General features: G+C 33.8%; 1 protein-coding gene across 1 annotated transcript in view; it reads right to left on the minus strand.

The window, feature by feature from the left end:
• The window catches only part of DACH1 (dachshund family transcription factor 1), a 456,840-nt gene that overhangs the window by 16,815 nt on the left and 415,363 nt on the right, over positions 1-24,662 (minus strand). The window contains exons 9-11 of the mRNA XM_068984532.1: positions 22,315-22,462; positions 19,247-19,390; positions 18,685-18,753 (exon numbers count right to left, since the gene is read on the minus strand). Coding sequence (XP_068840633.1) covers positions 18,685-18,753; positions 19,247-19,390; positions 22,315-22,462 — 361 coding nt within the window. The remainder of the gene's footprint in view (positions 1-18,684; positions 18,754-19,246; positions 19,391-22,314; positions 22,463-24,662) is intronic.

Raw genomic sequence — 24,662 nt, forward strand, 5'->3', positions numbered from 1 at the left:
TTCTCCAATGCATGAAAGTGAAAAGTGAAAGTGAAGTTGCTCAGTCGTGTCCAACTAGTAGCGACCCCATGGACTGCAGCCTACCAAGCTACTCCATCCATGGGGTTTCCCAGGCAAGAGTACTGGAGTGGGGTGCCATTGCCTTCTCCAAGATATATGGACATGTTATATATATTTTAAGTGACCTTTATTTTTTCACAGACAATCATTTAAATTTTTTGTTCTACCCAAATGTTCATGAGATAATTTTCAGAAAAGGATATTGCAAAGTCTGTAAGCTATGTTGAAAAAGCACACTTATTTATGTTTTTTCCATTCCTTACTGCAGTGGAGATTTTAGAGTAATTGCAAGGAGGTGTAAAGTTACAGGAGTTTTAGGAAGAGAGAGTAGATGAAAAATACTTAATTGAAAGTAATGAGAACAGCAATTTTAAGATTTCATTGCAGTTTAAATTCACGATTTTGGCACTTCTAGTATTTTCCTTCATGTGAAAGTGAAGTGAATTCGCTCAGTCGTGTCCGACTCTGCAACCCCATGGACTGTGACCACCAGGCTCCTCTATCCATCGAATTTTCTAGGCAAGAGTACTGGAGTGGGTTGCCATTTCCTTCTCCAGGGGATCTTCCCGACCCAGGGATTGAACCTGGGTCTCCCACATTGTGGGCAGACACTTTACTGTCTGAGCCACCAGGTAATCCCTTTCCTTCATGAGATGCCTTTATATTCTGTGTTTATTAGCCTAATCATATGTAAATGTAAACCTCCAGTTAATGTTTAGAGAGGGAGAAAACACAAGCCACAATAAAGATGAAAACAAAATTAAAAGAAGAAAACTGTGTAAACAATATCTTTATATGTTTGTCATGGTGGTAGTCTAGTCACTAAGTCATGTCCAACTCTTGCAGCCCCATGGACTGTACCTGCCAGGCTCCTCTGTCCATGGGATTCTCCAGGCAAGAATACTGGAGAGGGTTTTTATTTCCTTCTCCAGGGGATATTCCCAACCCAGGAATCAAACCTGGGTCTCCTGCATTGCAGGCAGGTTCTTTACTGACAGCCACAAGGGAGGCCCATGTTTGTCATACTGCTAACTTACTTTATTGAGAAATCATAAATGCTGCAAATAGTAAAAAACAATAATCACTCATTATTTTCAGTTTTCACAACAAAGGTCCGTCTAGTCAAAGCTATGGTTTTTGCAGTATACATGTATGTATGTGAGAGTTTAACTATAAAGAAAGCTGAGTGCTGAAGAATTGATGCTTTTGAACCTTGGTGCTGGAGAAGACTCTTGAGAGTCCCTTGGACTGCAAGGAGATCCACCCAGTCCATTCTAAAGATCAGTCCTGAATGTTCATTGGAAGGACTGATGCTGAAGCTGAAACTCCAATACTTGGGCTACTTGATGCGAAGAACTGACTCTTTAGAAAAGACCTTGATGCTGGGAAAGATTGAAGGCAGGAGGAGACCAGGACAACAGAGGATGAGGTGGTTGAATGGCATCACTGACTCGGTGGACATGAGTTTGAGTAAGCTCCAGGAGTTGGCGATGGACAGGGAAGACTTGCGTGCTACAGTCCATGGGGTTGCAAAGACACATGACTGAGCAATTGAACTGAACTGAATGGAAACAGTCACTGATTCATTAAATATTGGTAAATGTGCATGCATACTTGTTCCCTAATGTTTCATGTTACAGCACCACAAGTGTTAAAATATAAAAGTGTGGAATGATGAGATAAAATTTCCCTCCTTTGTTGACTATAAAATTTTCACATTAAGAAAATAATGGGAAAGGTGTTTGTATTACCTTTGTTTTGTAAAAATACCAGGCAAAGGAGCCAACTGAGTTGTGATAAAACACAGCTTTTTCATGTAAATTGTTTCTTTAAATAAATGCTTGTGTTCTAATTTTCTTACAAAATAATAGAATTGTGTTTTAAAATATTATTGAAAACAAGGCAAATAAGAAGTGCATTTGAGACCAAAGTGGGCAATTAGCCATGATGTTTATGTGATCTTACTATAGCAAAAACAAAACCCCTCAAATCTGGCTATACTGCAATATAAGTATATAAACATTCTAAAAATATTCACCTAGTTTGTGTATGTTTATTTACAGACACTGAAGCATCAATTTTCATAACATTTTAATTTTATAACCTTTTCACTGTATACATCAATGTTAACAGTATTTTGGAATTAGTCAAGATTGTTGTGGATGTGAAATTATAAAATGAGACAATGTGAAAACTAAACAAAATATTATTCCCATATTTGGATCAAAACAATGTTTGCTCTGTTGTTACCAAGATAGCTCATCTTCCTTAGTGTTTTCACTTTTTTTGAATGGATAGTCTGTCATGGTATGGGCCATGACTTGGTAATGACAAATCCCATGTTCTGAATTTGGACTTGACAAAGGTAACTTCTTGAGAGCGAGTGAGGAGGTTTCTGTCTAGCCTGCCCTCAAATAAATTCAATGCAATGGGGCCACCTTGCCCTCCTTTGATACATTAATGGGTGTAACAAGGAGCAATAAGTCACTCATTAAAGTTTCCCTGCATTGCAACTCACTGTAGGGCTACATTAAACTGTCTAAAAATAGTGGGGTTATATGATATACAGAATAGTTTAGTTTAGTCACATTTTGATTCTACTGCTGATAAATCTTGGAAAGTTAATGTAAATATATCACACATCTCAATAAGATCCCACTTGGGAAAGCTATGAAAAATTATACCAAATTCTTCTAAAAGACCATAAGCATATGAGTGCCATGCCATTAACATTATTCTTTTTATTTATCACATTTACTTCACTCTTGGATATGTTAAACAAGATTGAGTCTGAATTCTTAGGGTAATAAAACCCAAGGAGCTATAATGTATAATTAATCAATGCTTTGAGACTTCCCTGATGGCTCAAGCAGTAAAGAATCCACCTGCAATCAGGAGATGCAGGAGACTCAGGTTCGATCCCTGGAATGGGAAGATACCCTGGAGGAGGAAATGGCAACCCACTTCAATATACTTGCCTGGAGAATCTCATGGACAGAGGAGCCTGGTGAGATACGGTCCATGGGGTTGCAAAGAATCAGACATGACTGAGTGACTAACACTTTCTGCAATATATTTAAATGTTTCTCATGCTAATAAATTAAGAGATTAGAATTGTTAAAACAAAAAAAGAGGCATTTTTAATGCTTCACAATAATCACACCACTAAAGTGTCTGATAAAATCAAATAAATCTGAACTGCACACATTTGAAAAAAGTATAGGCAGAGAGGTCTCATGATTCTACCTTAAAAGTATGTCTGAATTCAAAGAAGGTAGGAGAAGTCATTGCATTCACTTGAAAAAGCTTGGAGAACTGTTCTTTTTACTTGTGATTTCTTATTTTCAATGTGGTTTATATATTGAAAATTGACACACTGTGAGTTTTTTTGATTGAGAGAAGTTTTCCTGATTTACTATTATCACAGAACACAAATGAACTTGCTTACCTTGTTAAGGCTTCCATATTGTTTTTAAAATCTGTCACTTTAGATAAAAATATGTATTTCTGAATTACCTCAGAAAACGCATATGGTAATACTGAACTTATGGTCATACTTGGACAATAGTTGGCTTGAACCCAGAACTATCTGTGGGTTTAGAAGAGGAATGTACTTTTCATCCCTTCTGTCTTATTATAAATCTTTTCCATTTGTTAAATTATCTATTTTCCCAAAATTTAAACTAGAGATAAAGTCTAGACTGTGAGATTTTATGTATCACTATGGAGAAACCTGTAAGAAGAGTCCAGAAATTGACAACTTGAAACAAGGTAGATCTGAAACTATATTAAGTAGCATAAACCATGAAGAAAAAAATAAACACATTGAAATGATTAATACAAGCAAATTTCATTTCATCATGAAAATGAAATAATTAGTTCTTAAATTGTTTACAATGGGAATTTCATAAGTAATGTAAAACCATAGTATAGAATCAAAATTAAATACAGCACACCTGATTATGTATGGGAATAATTTATGGCCTAAAATCTCCCCATCCAGTGCTCTTTCTCCCAGAGAGAGAGAAATAAAGAATAAGAGTCAGATCCAATAATTTGTAGCCATCATTCATCGTTTTATAGGTGTAATTAGTAAGCTTAGTTGGAACTATGTTTGGAGATTTACTATCTCTGGAGTATGATTATCTATGAATTAAAAGAGTCTGTGATACTCTACACTAAATGAAAATACAAACCACATTAGGAGAAATTTGCTAAAATGCAATAAAATATTAAGAAACTCTAATATTTCCATCTTAAATGAGTAAAAAATCATTTATCTTTTGTTATATTTGGGAAGTGATAAATAATCATATAGAGTTGAAAATAAATCTCTTTAAGCCATGTTGTTTAAGTTGACATAAACATTGAACTCACAATTTGTCATGAATTTAAGTGTCTTGAAAAATCTGGTGAATATAATTTGCATTTTCCAGCTTAAACCATGCTAAAAGAAAAAGAATGTGTCATATATTGAAAATAAGATAATTTTAAAAAATCCAGATAATGTTTAATGTTTATCAACAATGAATATGATTGAAAATACTATTACATTAAATTTGTGCATAATGTAGAAATAGCAAATTCTTATAGAATAACCTCTACTTACTTGTGAGTTCTTTACATATATTAATTCACTTATTCTCTATAAAAACTCTGTGAGGTGAACATCATGATCATTTTCTATGGTTTTATGATAAGGAATTCTCATAATCAAGTCATTTACCTTACACACTCAATGGTACACAGATAATAAACAGCAGAGTAGCGATTCATACCCAGGCAGTCTGAATCCAGAACCCACATATCCATAATTGGCCATGAACATAATTGCATGTATGTGCATGTATGTTTACACTCATAAAAAATCTGATGTCCTTGCCATTTTGACAGGATAAAAAATTAGCAATACAGTAGGTCTTAGCAGTTAAAGTGAGTTACCTAGCCTCACAACAGTAATGAATGAGTGTGTTGATAGGAGATTAGCTTCCAGTCCCGCATTACTCTCCTAGACTAAATCATCTTGGTGTTAATTCTAATCATTTAGAAATCAGTTATTTAAATAAGTCATCAATACTGCCTTGTAACTGATTAATAATTATCTTTATGACCTAATGGATTTATTTTTCTCTTTATATGAGAGAAAACTCCATGAGAAATTACAAATTATGAGAGTAGTTTTGGAGCTAAAAAAATAACCATTGCCTAATGAAAATTCCTTTTTCCTTCCCTGAAGATGAATCATACAGGAAACCGTGGTCAAACATTACTAAATTTTACATGGGAAGAACTAGTATATATTTGCATTTTGAATCTTAATCCTTATAAATTTATGCCACCCTCATTATCTGGTTGAAGACTGAGTTAGTCACATCCACTTCGTAAATTATCATAAGATGCAAAGATGGACGTTCAAATAAGAGCAAAGTATATGGCATCAAAAGGACTCAGAGGTCCTGAGTTCACAGTCTGATTCAAAGCAGTTTGCTTTATCACCCTGTTACTCAGTTTCCTCAAATATAAAATGGCACACTGAAGATCAACAAAAACAATGTATGTGAAAAAGCTGTGCAAACTTGAAATTGCTTTAGGACAGTCAATTGATGTTCTTTGTAATATCCTGAATCACGGCTGCATCAAAAAGAATGAGTACCATTCACAGGGGACCACTGCCCTTTCCCTGACATCTCTTTAACTTCCTGGGTCTCTCATTCTCTTCCTCAGCTTTTTTGAATGCATACTATTCGCCACTTGATAAAATTTTGGATTTCATTCCTTCCAAGGCACATCTCTTGCTTTTCACTATGATCTCTTAGCTTGTGAGAGAAGAAACCCCTGCTGCCTTTCTTCAGTGGGAAAGTTTAGGATAAAGTTAACACTGTATTGCTTCTGCCAGCAAATACCGTCAATCTAGCAGTTGTTAAAAATAGCAAGTGGGTTTTAATGGACTAATTTATTTGAAACAGCTAAAATATTTTCAACCAATGAACCATTTCCCAAATAATTAAACATACTGATTTTTCTTATATATATTTATACCCTCTAGTTGCCCACTATTTAAGCCATGAAAATAGCATTACCATCGACAAGTGATCAGATCTTTATAAATCTTACTTTTAAAACTAAATAGTTATATTCATTTATCCACTTACCAAATGCCTTGCTACCTTTGAGAAAGTGAAATTGGACTTTTTTTTTTTAACTGTTGCTGTTGTAAAATGATACTGAATGCTAAATAATGTGTTTGTTTTTCAGCTGTTGTAAGTCTAAAGAGATTTTTTGAATACTTCAATTATAAAAACATTTAAAACATACAAACTTGTGCAATTTTTATTTTAATGAAGATGAGAAGTTCATTAAAGAAGATAAATATTTCATTAGATGTTAAATAAAACAAAGAGATTTTTTGGCTTCTCTCAGCACAAAATTCCTTTGAAAGATTAATTAATACATGCAAATTATGCAAATTAGACCCATGCAAATATTTTATGAAGACAATTAAGGGAACCATTAATTACTGCTTTTTTTGCTTCAGTGAGATTCATTCATTTAATTTTAATTTCACTTTAACTGTTTTGATGTATAATCTTGCAGCTAAGAACTTTATCTTTCCTGGCGGGTCACTTAAACTTATAAATTTCATCCAGTGAGTGCACAGAAATCTGTAAAGATATTCTCTAGACTATGTTAAGTATCAAGAGAAATTTCTGACACAATGCTCTCCCAGAAACGGGGAAACTGGAAGGGAATGTGAGCTCATTCTTGGACAAGGTTCAACTGCTGGAAAAGCAATTAATTTGCTTTGGCTGTGCTAATATAGGGGAATTAGAAAGTGTGACACAAGACAAATAGAAATAATTAGTTCTCCAAAATGATGTTCTCATTAATATGGTTCGAACAGTAGAAATAAAAAACATTATTGTGGCATGTCTGCATTCTGTCCCTAACCATGGGAGGTAGAATAATGCACCATAAGCATTTTTACACTTAGAGGCTAAATGATGATGTTTCATTTTGTTTTCTAAAGGAAAATGTACAGCAAAAGCTGTCATATATCTCAAATGTCTAGACATACACATGCTATAAATTGATCACATACTTTCCATCATGGTATGTTTACATACCAATTCTTAAAATTTTGTTAATAAGTTCTGTAGTTTAGTGAACAGACTTTAAAATGTAGGTTCTTCTTCTGTAATTTAAAATTTTTAGACCACTTTTCTAACTCTTAAAGTATAAATAACTTTTCTCATAAAATAAAACATTTGTGCTCTAACTTAAAGAAGCTACTCTGACTATTTGTTGAACATTCTCTTAATTGACCAGGCTACTTTTAATATCAAAGGGTGAATACAAAAAGAGAAAACAGATTTTGTGAATATGAACCACAAATCTATATTACTAAATGGTAACTGTCTCCAGCTTTGGTAGACATTATACACAATTTCTATGAGTACAACCTCCAGTGAGCAGGTTACTTATATATAAAGGCCATCAAATTTTTCCCTTGATCATAAGCTGAAAAGAACTCAAAGTAAAAACTTTTTTAAAATAAATATTCCTTAATTCTGAAGGTGATAATATATTGTCTAAAAGCTAAAATGTCTTGATCATGACGAAAAACCAACTTATTATTCTGTCTAGTAATAATAAAAAGTATCATTGATAAATATACACATACAAGTAAAATGACACGCTATTTTCTGACCTATCTCTGACACTTCTGTACTGCTGCAGCCAGTACTCTTATAGTACTTTGAAAAGTTGGAATTGGTCATACATTCTGATTGCTATTTGTTGAGCTCTTCAGTGTTTTCTAAAAACAGATCTTAAAATTAATTTTTTTTCTTACAAACATAAACTCATTTCATTCATCCTGAAATTCTAGAGTCCCTAAATCTCTTTTGCATATTTACATTGTCCACACAGATGTATGTTGCACCTTCCAAATTAAGATCCTCTGTGATTGTCATTGACACACGATTTAACCACTCTACCATATCACTAATTATGATGCTAAATCAACATGGATCTAGCATTGATCTCTAGGGTCCCCTGCTAATATCTGTCCCAATTTCCATTTATCACTATTCTTTGATTATGGTCTTCAGACAGTATTTGAGCCAATCCAAAAATGTGTTCGTGAACAAGACAATTTAACTCAATTTTTCAATTTCACTTATACTAACAAAATATTATTATACCTTCCATTAATAACTGCTCTGTTTCAATCCATAAAAGCAACTTAGTTGTAGGATGTCCATTTCCTGCCTCTAAACATCCAGTTCCAATCCATTCTTCCTGATATTCCCTATATCCCCTGAAATCTCATAGTGACTACCACCTACTAACTTACTCTTCTTAGGAAATATAATGTCAAATATACTATAAATTATGCCCAATGATTTGGTTTTACTTTGCCTAATATTTGGGCAATTGAATAGAAATAAAGTTACATCACAAAACCTTATTTTATGTCACAATTCAACAGAAGCATATAACAGAAACATATAAGACTGACACTTATGCTTTTTATTTCTTTATTTTTTTCTGTAGGAACCAAGAGTTTAGAAAAATTAGCTCTGTAGAAATAACACATTGATAGTAACTTTATGTAAATATAAGTCTAATGAATCACAATTTAATACTATTTTTGGACAACTTCATACTTAATTTCTCACTGTGTCTGCTTTCATATATAATTAGTTTAAATTACATAAGACATTTCCAACAAAATCTATGGGACCCTTAGCATTTGGAGTTTAAGCATATCCACCTACATTCAAAACCAAGATTTACTTTTTAATGTCTCTTAAAGAATAAGAATGTTTATACTGAAATCATAAATTTCAGTATCAAAATTATTCTTAAATTTTATAAAATATTAAAACATGAGTATTTCTGGGACATTCTATTTAATAATAATAATTCCTATTGCTTAGTTAAATGAGTAGTTAACAATGACCTATGATAACTGTGGAACATTAGCCTGTTTATTGGTTACTGCTTTCAATCAATATCTTTTGTTCAACTTAATCAATGTTGTTTAAATTGGTTAGCTGCACTGAAACACTACCAAACACCAAAACCAGTGCCAGGGGACTAGAAGTAAATTTATTATTGTTTTGTTCATAGAAATAATTCTAATATTTATTTTTTAAGATAAAGAAGAATAGTTTGAGGCAATCCCTATTGTGATTACACATTTCTAAGTGAATAAATAGTCAATATGTATTGCAGGCAGCCCAGAATTCAGTTTTAATCAACTCTGTCCTTTTACTTAATGAAAGCCTCCCTCTTTGAAGCTATATATAAAAAAATTATGTTCAAGTAACAAAAAATATTTCTCATAAATTTTGGCAAACACTTTACTATGGGACTAAATCAAGACTGTGCTATAAATAAAGAATGATTTTCTGAAATAAAAAGAAAACAAATTATATATTAGAGTAATAATAGCTTCAGTGTTTGTTTACCAGTTGCTAGGCAGTATAAATATGTCAACTCATAATAATAAAATTTAATATTAACAGCTAAAACTTAACTGTGTACATACTATTGCCCAGTATACGCTAAGTGCTTTACTTGGGTTATTTTATTTAATATGCACAGTAACCCTCTGAGGTTAAGCAATTGCTACAGAGAAAAAATATAATGGAGCAGAGACTTGAATCTAGACTTGACTCCTAACACTTCTTAATTGGTAGATTCTGTAGATCTGTCTAGAGAACTTTCAAGCCCACATTAGACTTATGGGTCTTTTTTAAGGATTAGAAATATACATAATACATAAGACAATTACGTGAAATCAAACTGAAACAATACACTTGTCAGGGGAGGGTGTAATTTCCTCGGTTCTGCCTCATCACAACAAAAGTATGAAGTGACAAACAGTAAAGCCCTTGGACAGACCGTGTCTCGGCTCTCAGGCAGGCCGTGTTACAGCTCTCAGACAGATAAGTGTTACAGCTCAGTTTTATTTAGAAAATAAAGGAAAATACATCCTCCAGACGTGAGGGCATGCTGACCCAAAAGATGCAAAGAGAAGAGAAAGAGAAAGAGAGAGAGTGAGAGAGAGAGAACCCTGGCCCTTTGGCTCCTCTTTTTATACGTTTGTTCCTTCCCCTGGGCCCGCCCTACGTAAATTGGGCTAGCCAGGAGTGCATTTCTTCTACCTGAGGTCTTCACTCCGGTCCTTGGACCTTCTTTTGTTCTATTTTCGTGGGCTTTTCCCTTCCTTGTTTTAACCACCACCATTCTGGACTCCCTTTTGCCTGTTCTAACTACCTAACACATTCACATAGATTTTCATATGGTAAGTTTAAGTAGGGTTCTTGGGGTACCATTTAACAACCTCTGTTCAAACACATGGTATAGAAGGAATGAAGAGATTCTTTAAATGTCATATACTAAACTGAATATGGAATTGTGTCTGATTTTGCATTTGTCCTAAGTTCACTGCATGCTAAACTGTAGGGATGTAGATACATATTTTAGGTAAATATGATTAACTTCTTAATTTCTTTTATTGTTATTTTAAATGCTTCATTTAGAATGATATTTTTCTCAGCATGCCTAGAAGTGTCTATAAACATGGTATAGGCATAAATGACTGATTAAATAGCAAAAAATTGGAAAACAACATTTTTCCCAACTGCACACCATTCCCTAGTTGCTATCAGTAGAATGTTTTGAAGTGTTGAAGCCATTAACAGGCAATGAGCTAACTATCCGCAATGAGCAAATGGGCTTCAAGTGGTTATCCTAGAAAAGAGACATGTAAATCTACACAGCAAAGCATGGAGAAAAAATAAAGACTCTGGGGTCAGAAATCTAAATATAAATGTCAGCAACCCCATTAAATTATAGTGCAAAAGTGAGAATGTTAATTAGCCATTCTGTGTCTTACCTTTAAATTAGTATATACAGGAAGTCTCAATAAATATGAATTCTTAATCCACCTCACTATTTTAATAAGCAAAAAGTCTACTTACTATGTAATATCACTAAGTTCAAATGAAAGTGTATTACTAGGGCATTCAATGTATGCTGGAACATTTGACTCAACAGAGAAAGATACATATTTCACTAATAAGCTTACCCTGCATCATTAAGGTTTAGGATCTGTAAGTTACTAAACAGAAAATAACAACAATAACATATGTTACAAGAACAACACTTTAATAATCTTAATCTAAAAACAATTGGGAAGAAAGCAGGGGATGAGAAAAGCAATTTTCCCAATTCTGATTAACTCATGGTGTGTGTGCACATGTGCTAAGTCACTTCAGTTGTGTCTGACTGTTTGAGAACCTATGGCCTATAGCCCACCAGGCTTCTTTGTCCATGGCATTCTCCAGGCACGAATACTGGAGTGGGTTGCCATGCCCACCTCCAAGGGATCTTCCCTACCTAGGGATCTAACCCACATCTCCAGTCTCCTGCATTGGCAGGCAGGTTCTTTACCACTAGCGCCACCTGGGAAGCCTAACTCATGGTGTAGTCTTTATCAAATAATGTACCCTTACTAAACCGCAGTTTCCTCTCTTGCAAAATGAAGAGGTTTAATTTATTTGTAAAGCCCCTTCCCAGTGCTAAGGCAGTAACATCATATAAGTGTGCCTGGCATTTCATCAGTGCTCAATAAACATTCGTTGAATAAATGAATAATTTTAAAATTCAACATGTATCTTCAAATATCTAGGAAGCAGAAAAGAAGATATTAAATTGGAACAAAAACATTGCTAATGTGAAGGCGGGTCTTTTATGTCCTTTTATTAGAAGAACATTTGGTTTTCTATGATCTGAGATCAGTCAAAAATAGAATAAAAAGCCAAGCAATTTTGATTATGGACATTGGATGTAAATAAAAGAGACGTACTTTCAAGTGGAGTCAAGATTTTGCAAACATAACTTGCAGATATACTAAGATGTCAGAAGAACTGTGGTCCACATTCCCATTAATTTCAACAATTACTTTTGGATTTAAGAGGACGAGTTTTACTTAGAATGAAAAAGAAAGCTGCTACTTTGAAAGTGAACTTTTTAGACTTTTTGAAAATTTATAAAAGACATAGATAAAAGAGTACTAATTTATGATTCTCCCATGTTATACTTCATGTTTTTATATTGAATATCTAAACAATATAAAGAGATTAAACCATTTGAAATTATAAGAATCAAATCAGAAAAGAAGCATAAAGTTAAAGCTTAAAAACCAAAAGGAGTTATTTAAGAAATGTGATTTTGGTACATGAAGTTAAATATAAATTTTAAATGGATGTAAGTGAATGTTGGGTTTTCCTGGTGACTCAGACCTTAAAGAATCATCTGCAATGCAGGAAACTCACGCTTGATCCCTAGGTCAGGAAGTTCCCCTGGAGAAGGGATTGGCAACACTTCAGTATTCTTGCCTGGAGAATTCCATGGACAGAGGATCCTGGAAGGCTACAGTAGGTAAATATTCACAGAATCCAAATCTTGAGTCAAACGTGTAAGAAAAAAAGTAACAGAAATGCAGCCAGGAAGGGCAAGCACATTCTGTTCATTCAGCTATCAAAAATAAAAATTCCCCCAAAATTTGTAATTCTGACTTTCTTAGTAGGAATCATATTACCCTTTGCTTCCTCCAATCTCTCCCATCAATGTCAGAAAAATGTCAGAACAATAGGAATACTTGACATTCATCCACAAGATCAAAGGTCCTAACTCACCAGTACATTCCTTCAGGGATTAGCGAGCATCGCAATGTGTCATACATTGGGGCACCATGAATGGTGGCACAAACATGTGACACACTGATACGTAAGTGTCAAGCATACCTACAAACACTAGGAGCACAGTGGTGAACAAAGCAGGCGTGGTTCACACTCTGCCTGGCTACCACCCAGAGAAAGGAAGAAAATATTTAAAAAGTGACTACCAATGCGCAGCTGTGATTGTGGAGAAGGTATGGTAAAAACCTCTAGCAAAAGGGGCAGGGAGAAGCTGCAGGGATAGATGTGGAGTCTGAAAAGCCTTTCTGGATGCTGTGACTTCTAAGATAAGACTTAAAGGATAAGTAATTAAAGGCAGGAAAGAGAGAGATGCCACTCGAAGGTGGAAAAAGATGTAAGGTTTTCTAGATTTAAAAAAAAAATCAATGAAAGAAGAACAGAGAATGAAGGGCAAAAGTCATGCTTGTGTGTGAAAAAAAGGGGGGGAGCCATCAAGCTTCACTTTCCTCATTGTGTATTAAGGAGAATATTGGATTGGGCAATAGAGAGAACCATAGGGAAGGAAAGTAGAAGAAAACAGGTGGGCAGGAGGAAGAGGGTGAAGGACCGTTTAGGTTTTGTGCTGGACTTTGAGGTCCCTGTGAGACGCCTAAACTCCAACTGGATATTATTTGGAACTCTTAAGAAATGTCTGGATTGGCTGGAGAGACATTTTTTAAATTTTTTAAACTATTAAAAGATATAGCTTAACATCTAAGTGGAAGCTACTGAAAAATGAGAGACTAGGGTTCAGTAGAAGGAACTCAATATTATAGCTTTGGCTGCATACATTGTGTTGATGTGCATTCATATGTGTGAGGGACTTAGGTTTTGGAGGATATTTATTAACCTTTCCAAATAACACTTAAATAAGTATTAATACTGACTCTGTCTACTATATATATAGTATAGCATAGTGAAGTCACTCAGTCGTGTCCGACTCTTTGTGACCCTGTGGACTGTAGCCTACCAGGCTTCTCTGTCCATGGGATTCTCCAGGCAAGAATACTGGAGTGGGCTACCATTTCCTTCTCCAGGGGATCTTCCCGACCCAGGGATCAAACCCGGGACTCCCGCATTGGAGGCAGACACTTTAACCTCTGAGCCACACCAGGACTTCCCTGGTTGCTCTGTTGGTAAAGAATCTGCCTGCAGTGCAGGAGACCTGAGTTCAATCCCTGGGTTGGGAAGATACCCTGGAGAAGGAAATGGCAAACCACTTCAGTATTGTTGCCTGGAAAATCCCATGGACAGAGAAGCCTAGGAGGCTACAGTCCATGGAATTGCAAGAGTAGGACAAGACTTAGTGACTAAACCACCATATATATACACAGTGCTTCCCTGATAGCTCAGTTGGTAAAGAATCTGCCTGCAATGTGGGAGACCTAGGTTCGATCCCTGCATCGGGAAGATCCCCTGGAGAAGGGAACAGCTACCCACTCCAGTATTCTGGCCTGGAGAATTCCATGGACTGTATTGTCCATGGGGTTGCAGAGTCAGACATGAGTGAGTGACTTTCACTTTCATATATATATATACAATATCTTATGAAAACCTTTAAAGTAAGATATAATTTTTAAACATCATCACAAATCATGACATATAAATCTGTAAGATTCAGGCATGAAAGAGTTAATCACCATAAAATCCAGCTCCTGCAACAGGTTGCTTTTAAATTTATACATACATACATACATACATACATACATACATACATATATATATATATATATATATATATATATATATATAAGAAAAAGCAGAAGAACCAGAGATCAAATTGCCAACAACCGATGGATCATCGAAAAAGCAAGGGTTCCAAAAAGACACATATTTCTGCTTTATTGACTATGCCAAAGCCTTTGACTGTGTGGATCACAATAAACTGTGGAAATTTCTGGAAGAGATGGGAATACCAGACCACCTGACTTGCCTCTTGAGAAACTTATATGCAGGTGAGGAAGCAACAGTTAGAACTGGACTTGGAACAACAGACTGGTTCCAAATAGGAAAAGGAGTACGTCAAGGCTTGTCACCCTGCTTATTTAACTTATATGCAGAGTACATAATGTCCAGCCCAGTACAACGCTGGGCTAGACGAAGCACAAGCTGGAATCAAGATTGCCAGGAGAAATATCAACAACCTCAGGTATGCAGATGACACCACCCTTATGGCAGGCAGAAAGTGAACAAGAACTAAAGAGCCTCTTGATGAAAGTCAAAGAGGAGAGTGAAAAAGTTGGCTTAAAACTCAACATTCAGAAAACGAAGATCATGGCATCTGGTCCCATCACTTCATGGCAAATCGATGGGGAAACAGTGGAAACAGTGGCTGACTTTATTTTTCTGAGCTCCAAAATCACTGCAGATGGTGACTGCAGTCATGAAATTAAAAGACACTTACTCCTTGGAAGGAAAGTTATGACCAACCTATACAGCATATTGAAAAGCAGAAACATTACTTTGTCAACAAAAGTCTGTCTAGTCAAGGCTATGGTTTTTCCAGTGGTCATGTATGGATGTGAGAGTTGGACTATAAAGAAAGCTGAGCTCCAAAGAATTGATGCTTTTGAACTGTGGTGTTGGAGAAGACTCTTGAGAGTCCCTTGGACTGCAAGGAGATCCAACCAGTCCATTCTAAAGGAGATCAGTCCTGGGTGTTCTTTGGAAGGAATGATGCTAAAGCTGAAACTCCAGTACTCTGGCCACCTGATGTGAACAGCTGACTCATTTGAAAAGACCCTGATGCTGGGAAAGATGGAGAGTAGGAGGAGAAGGGGATGACAGAGGATGAGACAGTTGGATGGCATCACCAACTTAATGGACATGGGTTTGGGTGAACTCTGGGAGCTGGTGATGGAGAGGGAGGCCTGGCGTGCTGTGGTTAATGGGGTCACAAAGAGTCGGACATGACTGAGTGAACTGAACTGGATATATATATATATATATATATATATATATAGTCATTAAATTTCCACCAAGCTTATTAATTTTGAGTTTAGTTACCAGAAGTATCAGTAATGAGAACTTCATTCCTGTATAGTACGAGCTGATTTACTTTACTTATCCAGATAAGTAAATTATTTAGAGCCTCTTGCTCAGCAATAGTTTCTAAGCTGCTTTCTGTTTTTCTCTTCCACAGCTCTGTACTTTTATAGAAATGATGCTACTAAATACTAATGAAGCAACATTTACTTGGGGATAACTGAGTAGTATTTAAGTACCAGACTGCTAGGTGACTAATTCATGGGACAAATCTGACTCATTTATTAACAAAATATTCAAAATGAGTAAGTACATGCCAAGTATAAAGAAATGTGAGTTTCCTTTTTCATTCCTAACTAAGTTGAGCTTATTTTGGAATACAGAATAATTTCAGTTATGGTTGGATTGGGAGCAAGAAGGAATACAAAGACTCATAACTCCTGGGAAGGGATCAGGGCTATGTTCGTGTCATTCATGAGTTGTGAAGCAACACGTGCTTATAGCTGCCAAAATGTCTGATATAGACCATTTCACAAATTAGCAGTTAGTTCTGGTTCTTTTTCTTTTGCATTTCCCATTCTTGAACTTAGACTCCTCATTTTACTAAACACAGTCCTTGTTCTTTGATATTTTCTCTACATCATTAATTTTGCTATTTTGTTAGCTTTTAAATTTATGAATTTAGTTTCCAAGGTTAAAAAAAAAAAGATGTTTCAAAGGACTAAATGAACTCATTTAGTTGAGTTAGACTAGCAAAAGATGATCTCTTTGCTTTGGTATTTTAAAAGTCTTGGGTAGTGTCAAGTGAGATAACCAATAGCAATTAACATATAGAAACACAGATTCATCTACGTGTGTTTTTTAGATTACATTTGAGAAAAATTCACATTATCTAATTAAAACTATTAATATTAAGGTGTCTTACAGAAAACTTTTCATTGAAGAGTATGATTATCAGAAAAATCATTAAATTCAAGTGTAAGTGCACAAAAATCAGAATATTATTGATTATTTATATTAGGCTTAAGGAATTCATCTTTCTAATTGATAAGATTAATGAAAGAATTGAAAAAATGTTTCACATTATAATTAATAAAAAGCAATAAATAACTCCATAAAAAACAATATTTGCTTTAAGTAACTATATATAATTGTCATTCAAATGTTTCTCCTTTCCTGAGTTATAGAGTTGTTTGAATGGGTTTTCTGTGTTATATATGGATGGCAGAAAGAATGCAATTTATTACTAAAAATTTTCTTCAGAGTGTAAGTAAATCATAGTAGAAATTGAAAGTAGTCAAAACTTTGATCTATATAGCAAGACTTTATTCCATATTGAAATATACATCTGAATTTGTTTTACAAATTCTGATAAAATAATTATAGCCTTATTTATGATCCAAATATTGCTAATAGCAAACTCATGAAATATATTTTATGTCAATTATGCAGAGATGTTTGTTACCTAATGCCTTCTTAAACTTCCCATGTATATGAAAGAATGCAGTGTCCATAATTTTTCTTGCTTGAATTCTAATCACCTTGAGAAATCTGTGGATATCAGATAATTTATATATCACATCTACCAGGAGGCTTATGTGCTTTTTTATGTCCAGCACTTTGGACATAAGTTAGCGTCTGAGGAATCCCCAAATACACAGACCACAGTTCTGATAGTTCACAATGGACTTACTGTCCCTGATAAAGAGCACTGGCTTTGTTATTAGTAATTTGTTAACATATGCATGTAATTCTTTACAAAGCAACATAGATCTTTTGAGTTTAATAATATTATAGTCACACATATATGTAATTTTGCTGAACCCATAATGCTCTAAAAAATGAAATCTTTCCTACAAGATGTCTCATAATAACATATGGTTCAAGCCTTAGGATTTAAAAAATAATTATCATGGTAAAATCAATTAATACACAAAAACCATTCTCCAGGAATGTCTCCGGTTTCTGATTTTTATTTATTGTGTATATGATACTTTACACAATTATATTTCCTTTATAGTAAACTAAGGATGATACTTTTGGAACTGACTAACACGATTAATGTCAAACAATATCCCCCAAATGAATGAACTTAAAATGCAAAATAAAAGCAATTGGGAGGATTATAGTAGTTAATCATTTTAGGCTTCCCTTTGAAGAATCATTTTCATTTAATGCTCTTTTTACTGTTTAGTATTCATGTTGTTAGATTGAGTTTATTGTCTAGAATAGATGTGAGGCTATAAATGCTACCTTCAGATTTTGTTCTCTTCTAATAGCGTGGTCTTGGCAATATACATATTTTGCTTTTCTGAGTGTTTAAAAAAACTCCCTTTAGTGTTCTCTATACGATTTTTCTCAGCATATTTGTGTTATTAAAGTGTATATAATGGCACACAGTCTACTTGGAAAGTTCACATAGGATCAAACAATCTTATTTACTGTTAGCTTTCACCTGGTTTATTTTACGTGTACCTTGCATTAGTTGTCACTAAAACAAAAAGAAGATAATTTCAAATTTTAAGAACTCCCTAGTTAACTCATGATTTTATTGATACAGAATTTATAAAACTTTCATCTATTATATTGGGCTTCACACATTCAATAAAACACACTTACTGTGTTCAAGATTAGATCATACATTGTTTAAAATTAATTATTCCTTTTTAATTGCATTGTATAAACAGAAATGACCTGTTAATTTAAAGAAAATCTATCAGCACAAAATGAATTCACTCATATAAACAAGCAAGATGAACTTGACCTTGTTTGAACTTGTTTTGATGTGGCCCAGATGGTAGGCTACATGCTTGAATAGCAGGCTAAAGCAGAGGAAAAACTCATAGAGCAAGATCTAGATTTATAGCCTTTTGCAAATTCCCACCTTGTATTGTCCTTTCGGCATCTGTTCTGCCGCCACTGCGGTCAGCTTCTATCTCTGGGGTCAGAGAGTCTAAAAACACAGAAAGGTAAGAGTGACACACATTTCATTTGATTCCCATTGTCCTTTAAAAAAAAGCAACCTGTTACTTTGGTGCTGAATTAAAATTACATAAATCTTTGTCATCTTTTAAAGGTTGAACAACGACCATAACCATGAGAATTATCAGAAGATTTGAATGGATAAATAATGCAAAATTGTTCAGAAAATGAGATGGGGGGTTTGAGAACTTCTCATATTAATATTTTATTATGTTTCAGTACAGACAGAATTGGTTAAATAGAAAAGCAATATCATCTCAGATACTGAAGTAACAAAACTGTGGAAGCACCCATGAAATAAAACATTTCTCCCAACACATGTGACTTTTCTTTCCACCATGCTTTCAAAAAGAGCTTAATGAATCACCAGCCATAGAAACACAAACCCACAAACACATTTAAATTGCGTTTTGAGTGTTCACAATGAAAGTTAGTTAGTCATCCATAAAGACACATCCTCTTACCATTTAAGACCCTGAGACTTTCTGTTGAAGCTGCCTGTTTTAGTGTTTGTTCGGCTTGCTCACGCCGTTTTGTCTCAAATTCAAGTGCTTCCTGCAATTTTCTCTTTGCCTTCTTCTCCTTCTTTAGCCTCTTTTGAACTATGGCTAGAAAAGAGTATATACACATTATTATTTTTCAGAATTTTTGCAATGTTCACATTTCCACAAATGGTCTCTATTTTTAAAATAATATTATTTTTCCCCCTGCTGGACTGCACCTGTCTGTGCAGAGGAAGTTTAAACAAAACAAAACAAAAAAACAACAATAACCCACTTTTACCTAAAATAAATCTCAGTAAAATGTCCAAGGAGGCCAATTTTTGTGTAGCCTTGAACTATTACAAGAATGCCTTTAATTATCATATGTGGAGACAGTTTTAATGGGAAACTAATTTTAATAAATATTTATACTCACTAATAAAAGAAGGCTGATTAAATAAATTTTGTAGTTTAGTCTCTGCCCTTGAATCAGACAAATGCAAAGTAATCTGAATAGTATAAACCTTTAAGATTAGTCTCTCTTTATGAAACATTAATTTTGAGTAGTAAATGGAGCATTTCCCCTATCTTTACAAAAATGTTATACCAGCAAAATTTTTAATAATTCTTTCTCGAAATTTTAGACAATGTAATAAATACTATTGCATATATGGAGCTAATAATATATCTATATAAACAGACTTTTTGATGAAACTATTGCAATTTGCTTAGAGATATTAATAATTTCATAGCAGATGTATATCCAGTATTATATATTTCAGGAAAGTTACACTTTTAGACTGTAGGAATTTGATGAGTATAAAACTTCATTGCTACTTAACAAAGTAGCCTATGATACAAAAAGTTAATTATGATTAATGTTTTTCCTACTGACCAATTTAAGTATTTGTACATAATATGTAATCAATAAATAACATCTTCTTCACAAATGTATGTTTACTGTACTTTCATACATATAATAACTGATCATTGTTTTAACTTTTACACTATATATAAAGTAACCAATCAGCATATGGAAAGCATAAAAGTGTTTTCTTTGAAATATATATATATTTTTTTTTCTGGCTGGTTGATAAACATTGTGTATATGAATGTGAAAGAATCAGTATGAGAAAATCCTTCTGGCAGAATTAGTCATAAGAAGTAACCATTACAAATTTATTGTATAATTACTTACTACAGATTAACAAGCAACATTTTTTACCTAGCATAGTATTCAGTCAAGACATCAAAAAAGGTAACAATGGTTCATGTAAGAGTGTTACTTTGAGTTTCCAAAAATCTGATTTTTATAATCAATATTATTAAAATGGCAGACCATTATCTTATAGTTTATTGTTGCTGGTAACATAGATTTACAAAAAATTGTTTTTACATTGAGTCAAATCTTATAAGAAAAAACAAATAAATAAATGCTTCAAATAAATGCTAATTTCCTTTATTTAATACTGTGAAAATCTTAACAAAGTTACTTGCTTACTCTTTTCCTTTCTAAAGATGATTGCTTATATACTCTCTTTGAAAAGAAACAGTAATTGCTGAATTATGTATTCAGATTGTTAATCCCATGGCATTAAAAGCTCAATACCCAGTGCCTTGCCATTGACTGTTCTTTGTTTCCTCCTATGTGATTGAAGCAAATGGGGTTGCCATGTTTCTCTCTTCAGGATAACACACGGCTTCCATAGACATTCATATAGACCATTATTGACAGTCATTACCTTTCACTTGTTGTTCATAATTAATTAAATGGTGGGTTTATGATGTTGTCTGTGAAACACTTTGCCCTATACCTTTAGTGGTTAAAGGAATAAAACAATGTAAAACTTCCAACAGTTGTAAAACAACACAATTCTTCTGAAAATCTCTCAAGTAACCAAAAGGTTACCTTAAGAATTCAAGGTTCTGCTTTTAAGTTTTGTTCAAAAAAGACTTCTCCAAGTGAGAACAAAACTGCGACATGGCTATCTCATGGAAGATGGTTCCAAAGAACCAACCCTTTGACCATATTCATTACTCAGAACATATCCTGCCATCAACATTCATCTTGTTTTGCTTACTCTAGTAGCTAACTCTATGTGAAGTCACATTACTTAGAACAGTGCTCTACACCGGGCGTGCCAGCTGCCCAAATCAGCCTCATCCTGGGAACTGATAACTATTGCTTCATAGTAACTAATAAAGAACCTATTAGTTCTGCAAGTTTTGAAAGAAAGAATTATTTTTAAATGACCACGTCACATATATCAGAAGAAAGTGTGGATTATTTATAGTGGATACTTACTAAATGAGAGAAGCTTCCCCTTTTAAATACTGAGGAGAACTTTAGAGTTGAAGCGGAGGGGAAGCTGATTGTAAAGAAAATACTCTTGGATCTCATATGTAAAATAAGCACACAAATATGAATGACCTTCAAAATTATCTGAATATGCACCATAAAGTGTATAAAACGAAGCCGTTCATAGACTGATAATAACATTATTTTTACCCAATAAAAATTCACATCAGTTTCTACGCTGATGTGTCTTTGACCTTGTTGGGTGAAAATGAGGCATTCAGAAGGAAAATTATACAAACACTCAACTTTGGTCATTTGTTCAGATATTCATCAGTCTTCCATTTCAGTTGATAAATATCTCACTAAATCTGCTTTGCTTGAATAATCAGTATTTTTCTATTTTAGTTTTATGACTTTCACTCAAGCTTTTCAAAGGGCAATTGTGAATGAATATATAATTCTTCTTCATGGCTGTCATCTTATCAGAACTCCTTCTTATTTAAAAACTATGAATTGGTTAAATCTATAAGCAATAAAAATTATGTGATATAATGGATATATTTCAGTTTCTTGAGGTACAAAGAGAAGAGAAACCATGTACTTTGAAGGTTAAGCTCAGGATTCAAATCCTGCACTAAACTATAGCTACAGGTAAAAACAAAAAAATTACAGTTTCATAGTAAATCACAAAATATTGTTATGCTGAATATTTGATGCTAAGTATTAAACTTATTTGGAAGTTTAAAAATACCTCTATTCTTTTGTTCCATTGCCAACTGCTTCTCAAGTGTCTCCCTTAGTTCTCTTTCCCTTAAAAAATCCATCTTCAGTTCTGTTTTTTCAAGTTGAACCTGTTTTTCTTGAGCTCTGGCATTATCTATGGCAACTTTCAAGAGCCCCTGTACAAAGAAGGTATTCAGAATTATAATATTTTGGGATGAAGCACATTTCATTCATTACTTTAACATATTTTAAAAGAGAACAGCCCACTTATCAAATACCTTCATTCCTGCTGTGCAGTCACTCTGTACTCGCTAAGATAAATAGTAAAAGTAAAGCAAAATTTTTCTATGTTTAATTAAACTATTTTAGGAAGACAAATATTTTTGGCATGCAGGTTCAATTGCTTCTAATTAGAATATCTAGGTTTAATACTACATGAGGGCAACACATAAGTGTATCTTAAAATTAAATATTGTGAAGAAAATTAGACTGATTTGTTCCATGTGTAATTATCTGACATAGTTTATGTAACCCCATGCGATGTTAGCAATACTCACCTATCTCTCAGGGCTAATTCTCTGCCACTCCCTACTGAGATTATATACAACGTGAGTGGCCATTTATTTCTTAAGGCACCAATTTGTTTCTGCACCGGGAACTTGGCTCTCTGTTTCCCTCCTGAATGCTTTTCCTCCCGTGTTTTGCATGGCTCACTCCTACATTCACTTCACCTTTGTTCACCCATCACTGGGGAAAACCCTTCTCTTCACAGCTCATCTGGACTACCCCTCCAAACTCAACTTTTTATTCCCTCCTTAAAATTCTTCATATCATTTATTATGTAATATTGTCATCTGTTTATTTGTTTACTGCCATATTTTGCATCTTCTTCACTGAAATGTAAGTTCTCTGAGGCAGAGACATTTTCTCTCATTGGGTACTACGGGTACTAAAACTCAGAGTGCCTACTGTAGAATAGATTTCAAAAATTTATTGAATAGAAATTATAATATAGTATATGTTTCTTGCGATACATAATATGCATCCAAAACTTCATGGCTTAGTAATGCATTATTTTTTAAAAAATCTATCAAAGTGGCTCTAAACAGAGGATATATTTTAGGGGAATATTTAACAGTATATATAATAATACTATATGGCAAAAGCAAATTATATCTATTTATATAACTGTTTATAAAATAATATATATATAATTTGACTATATGCTATATTAATATATGAGTAGTATTCTGAAATTTTCAAAAATGAAATTATGAGAATATGTAAAGCCTATGCAAAGTGTTCTGCATGTGTTCTTTGCTAAGATGCATTAGAAAATTATTACTAAAATCATTAGTAAAAATTGAAGCTAAGATTTCAATCCTTCTCAACTCAGCAATTCAAAACGCCCTTTTGGAAAAGATGCTTTGCTTTGGTTTGTGAACATCAGCAGCTGAATTTTTCAATTGAAATTAGAAATGAAATGGTAGTTATTGCCAGTTGTAGATATATTTGAGAACCCTTTACCCCTTTGTAGGATATGACATAAGAAGTTTGATTCATACATTTCAATTCCAGCTTGACTTGCTAATGTAATAGGAATGTTTAGCTCAGCCCACCAATTGTCACAAGTCTTTTTAAGTCTCTTTTCAAGCACATATAAGCTATTAATATTTAATATTTGGAATAACGGACCCTGAGTTTTCTGGATTAATTTTTGTGATAGGAAACAAGCTCGATGGCAGTTCACTTCTCTCTACTCTTTTGTTTTTAACAATAAAACATAGCTGCTAAGGAAACTGCCATCTTAACTCAATTCGGCAACATTCCTGTATATGTTTCTTCTTCATCAGGAACAAACAATTAGTAACAAATGAAAGAGATCATTACATCAAGTGCCCTTTTAGATCACCCCAATTAAAACTTTAGTTTAGCTGTATTTTAATTCTAAGATACCAAATTCTAATTTTCTGCTCTGATTGCTCTTGTTGACTTATCTTTGAAAGATGTACTCTCTGTGCAATGTCTAGAGATTATTTAGCAAGATGCCAATGTTGGCACCACTTAATGTGTTGATTGGTTGTATTATCAGTAGCTGTTTAAAATAAATTACTATTAAACTATTATTGTCCTTGGCTGACAAAACACAATATTTTGGTGTTCTTTAAATATGAAACAATCATTATGAATAAACGTGTTGAATAGTGTTAAGCTGCAGTTCTAATTTGTGTAATTTTATATTAATATTTGTTGTAAAGTATAAAGTTGCTAAGAACATTTATGTTTATTGTTTCCTTCTGTTACATTGCTGTTAATGTCGCTAATGGTAGTCCATTACTTATTCCTGCTGATTATGTCTGAAAAATATTAGCTTTT

This window comes from Capricornis sumatraensis, chromosome 12 (assembly GCF_032405125.1).
Source record: "Capricornis sumatraensis isolate serow.1 chromosome 12, serow.2, whole genome shotgun sequence".
NCBI lineage: Eukaryota > Metazoa > Chordata > Mammalia > Artiodactyla > Bovidae > Capricornis > Capricornis sumatraensis.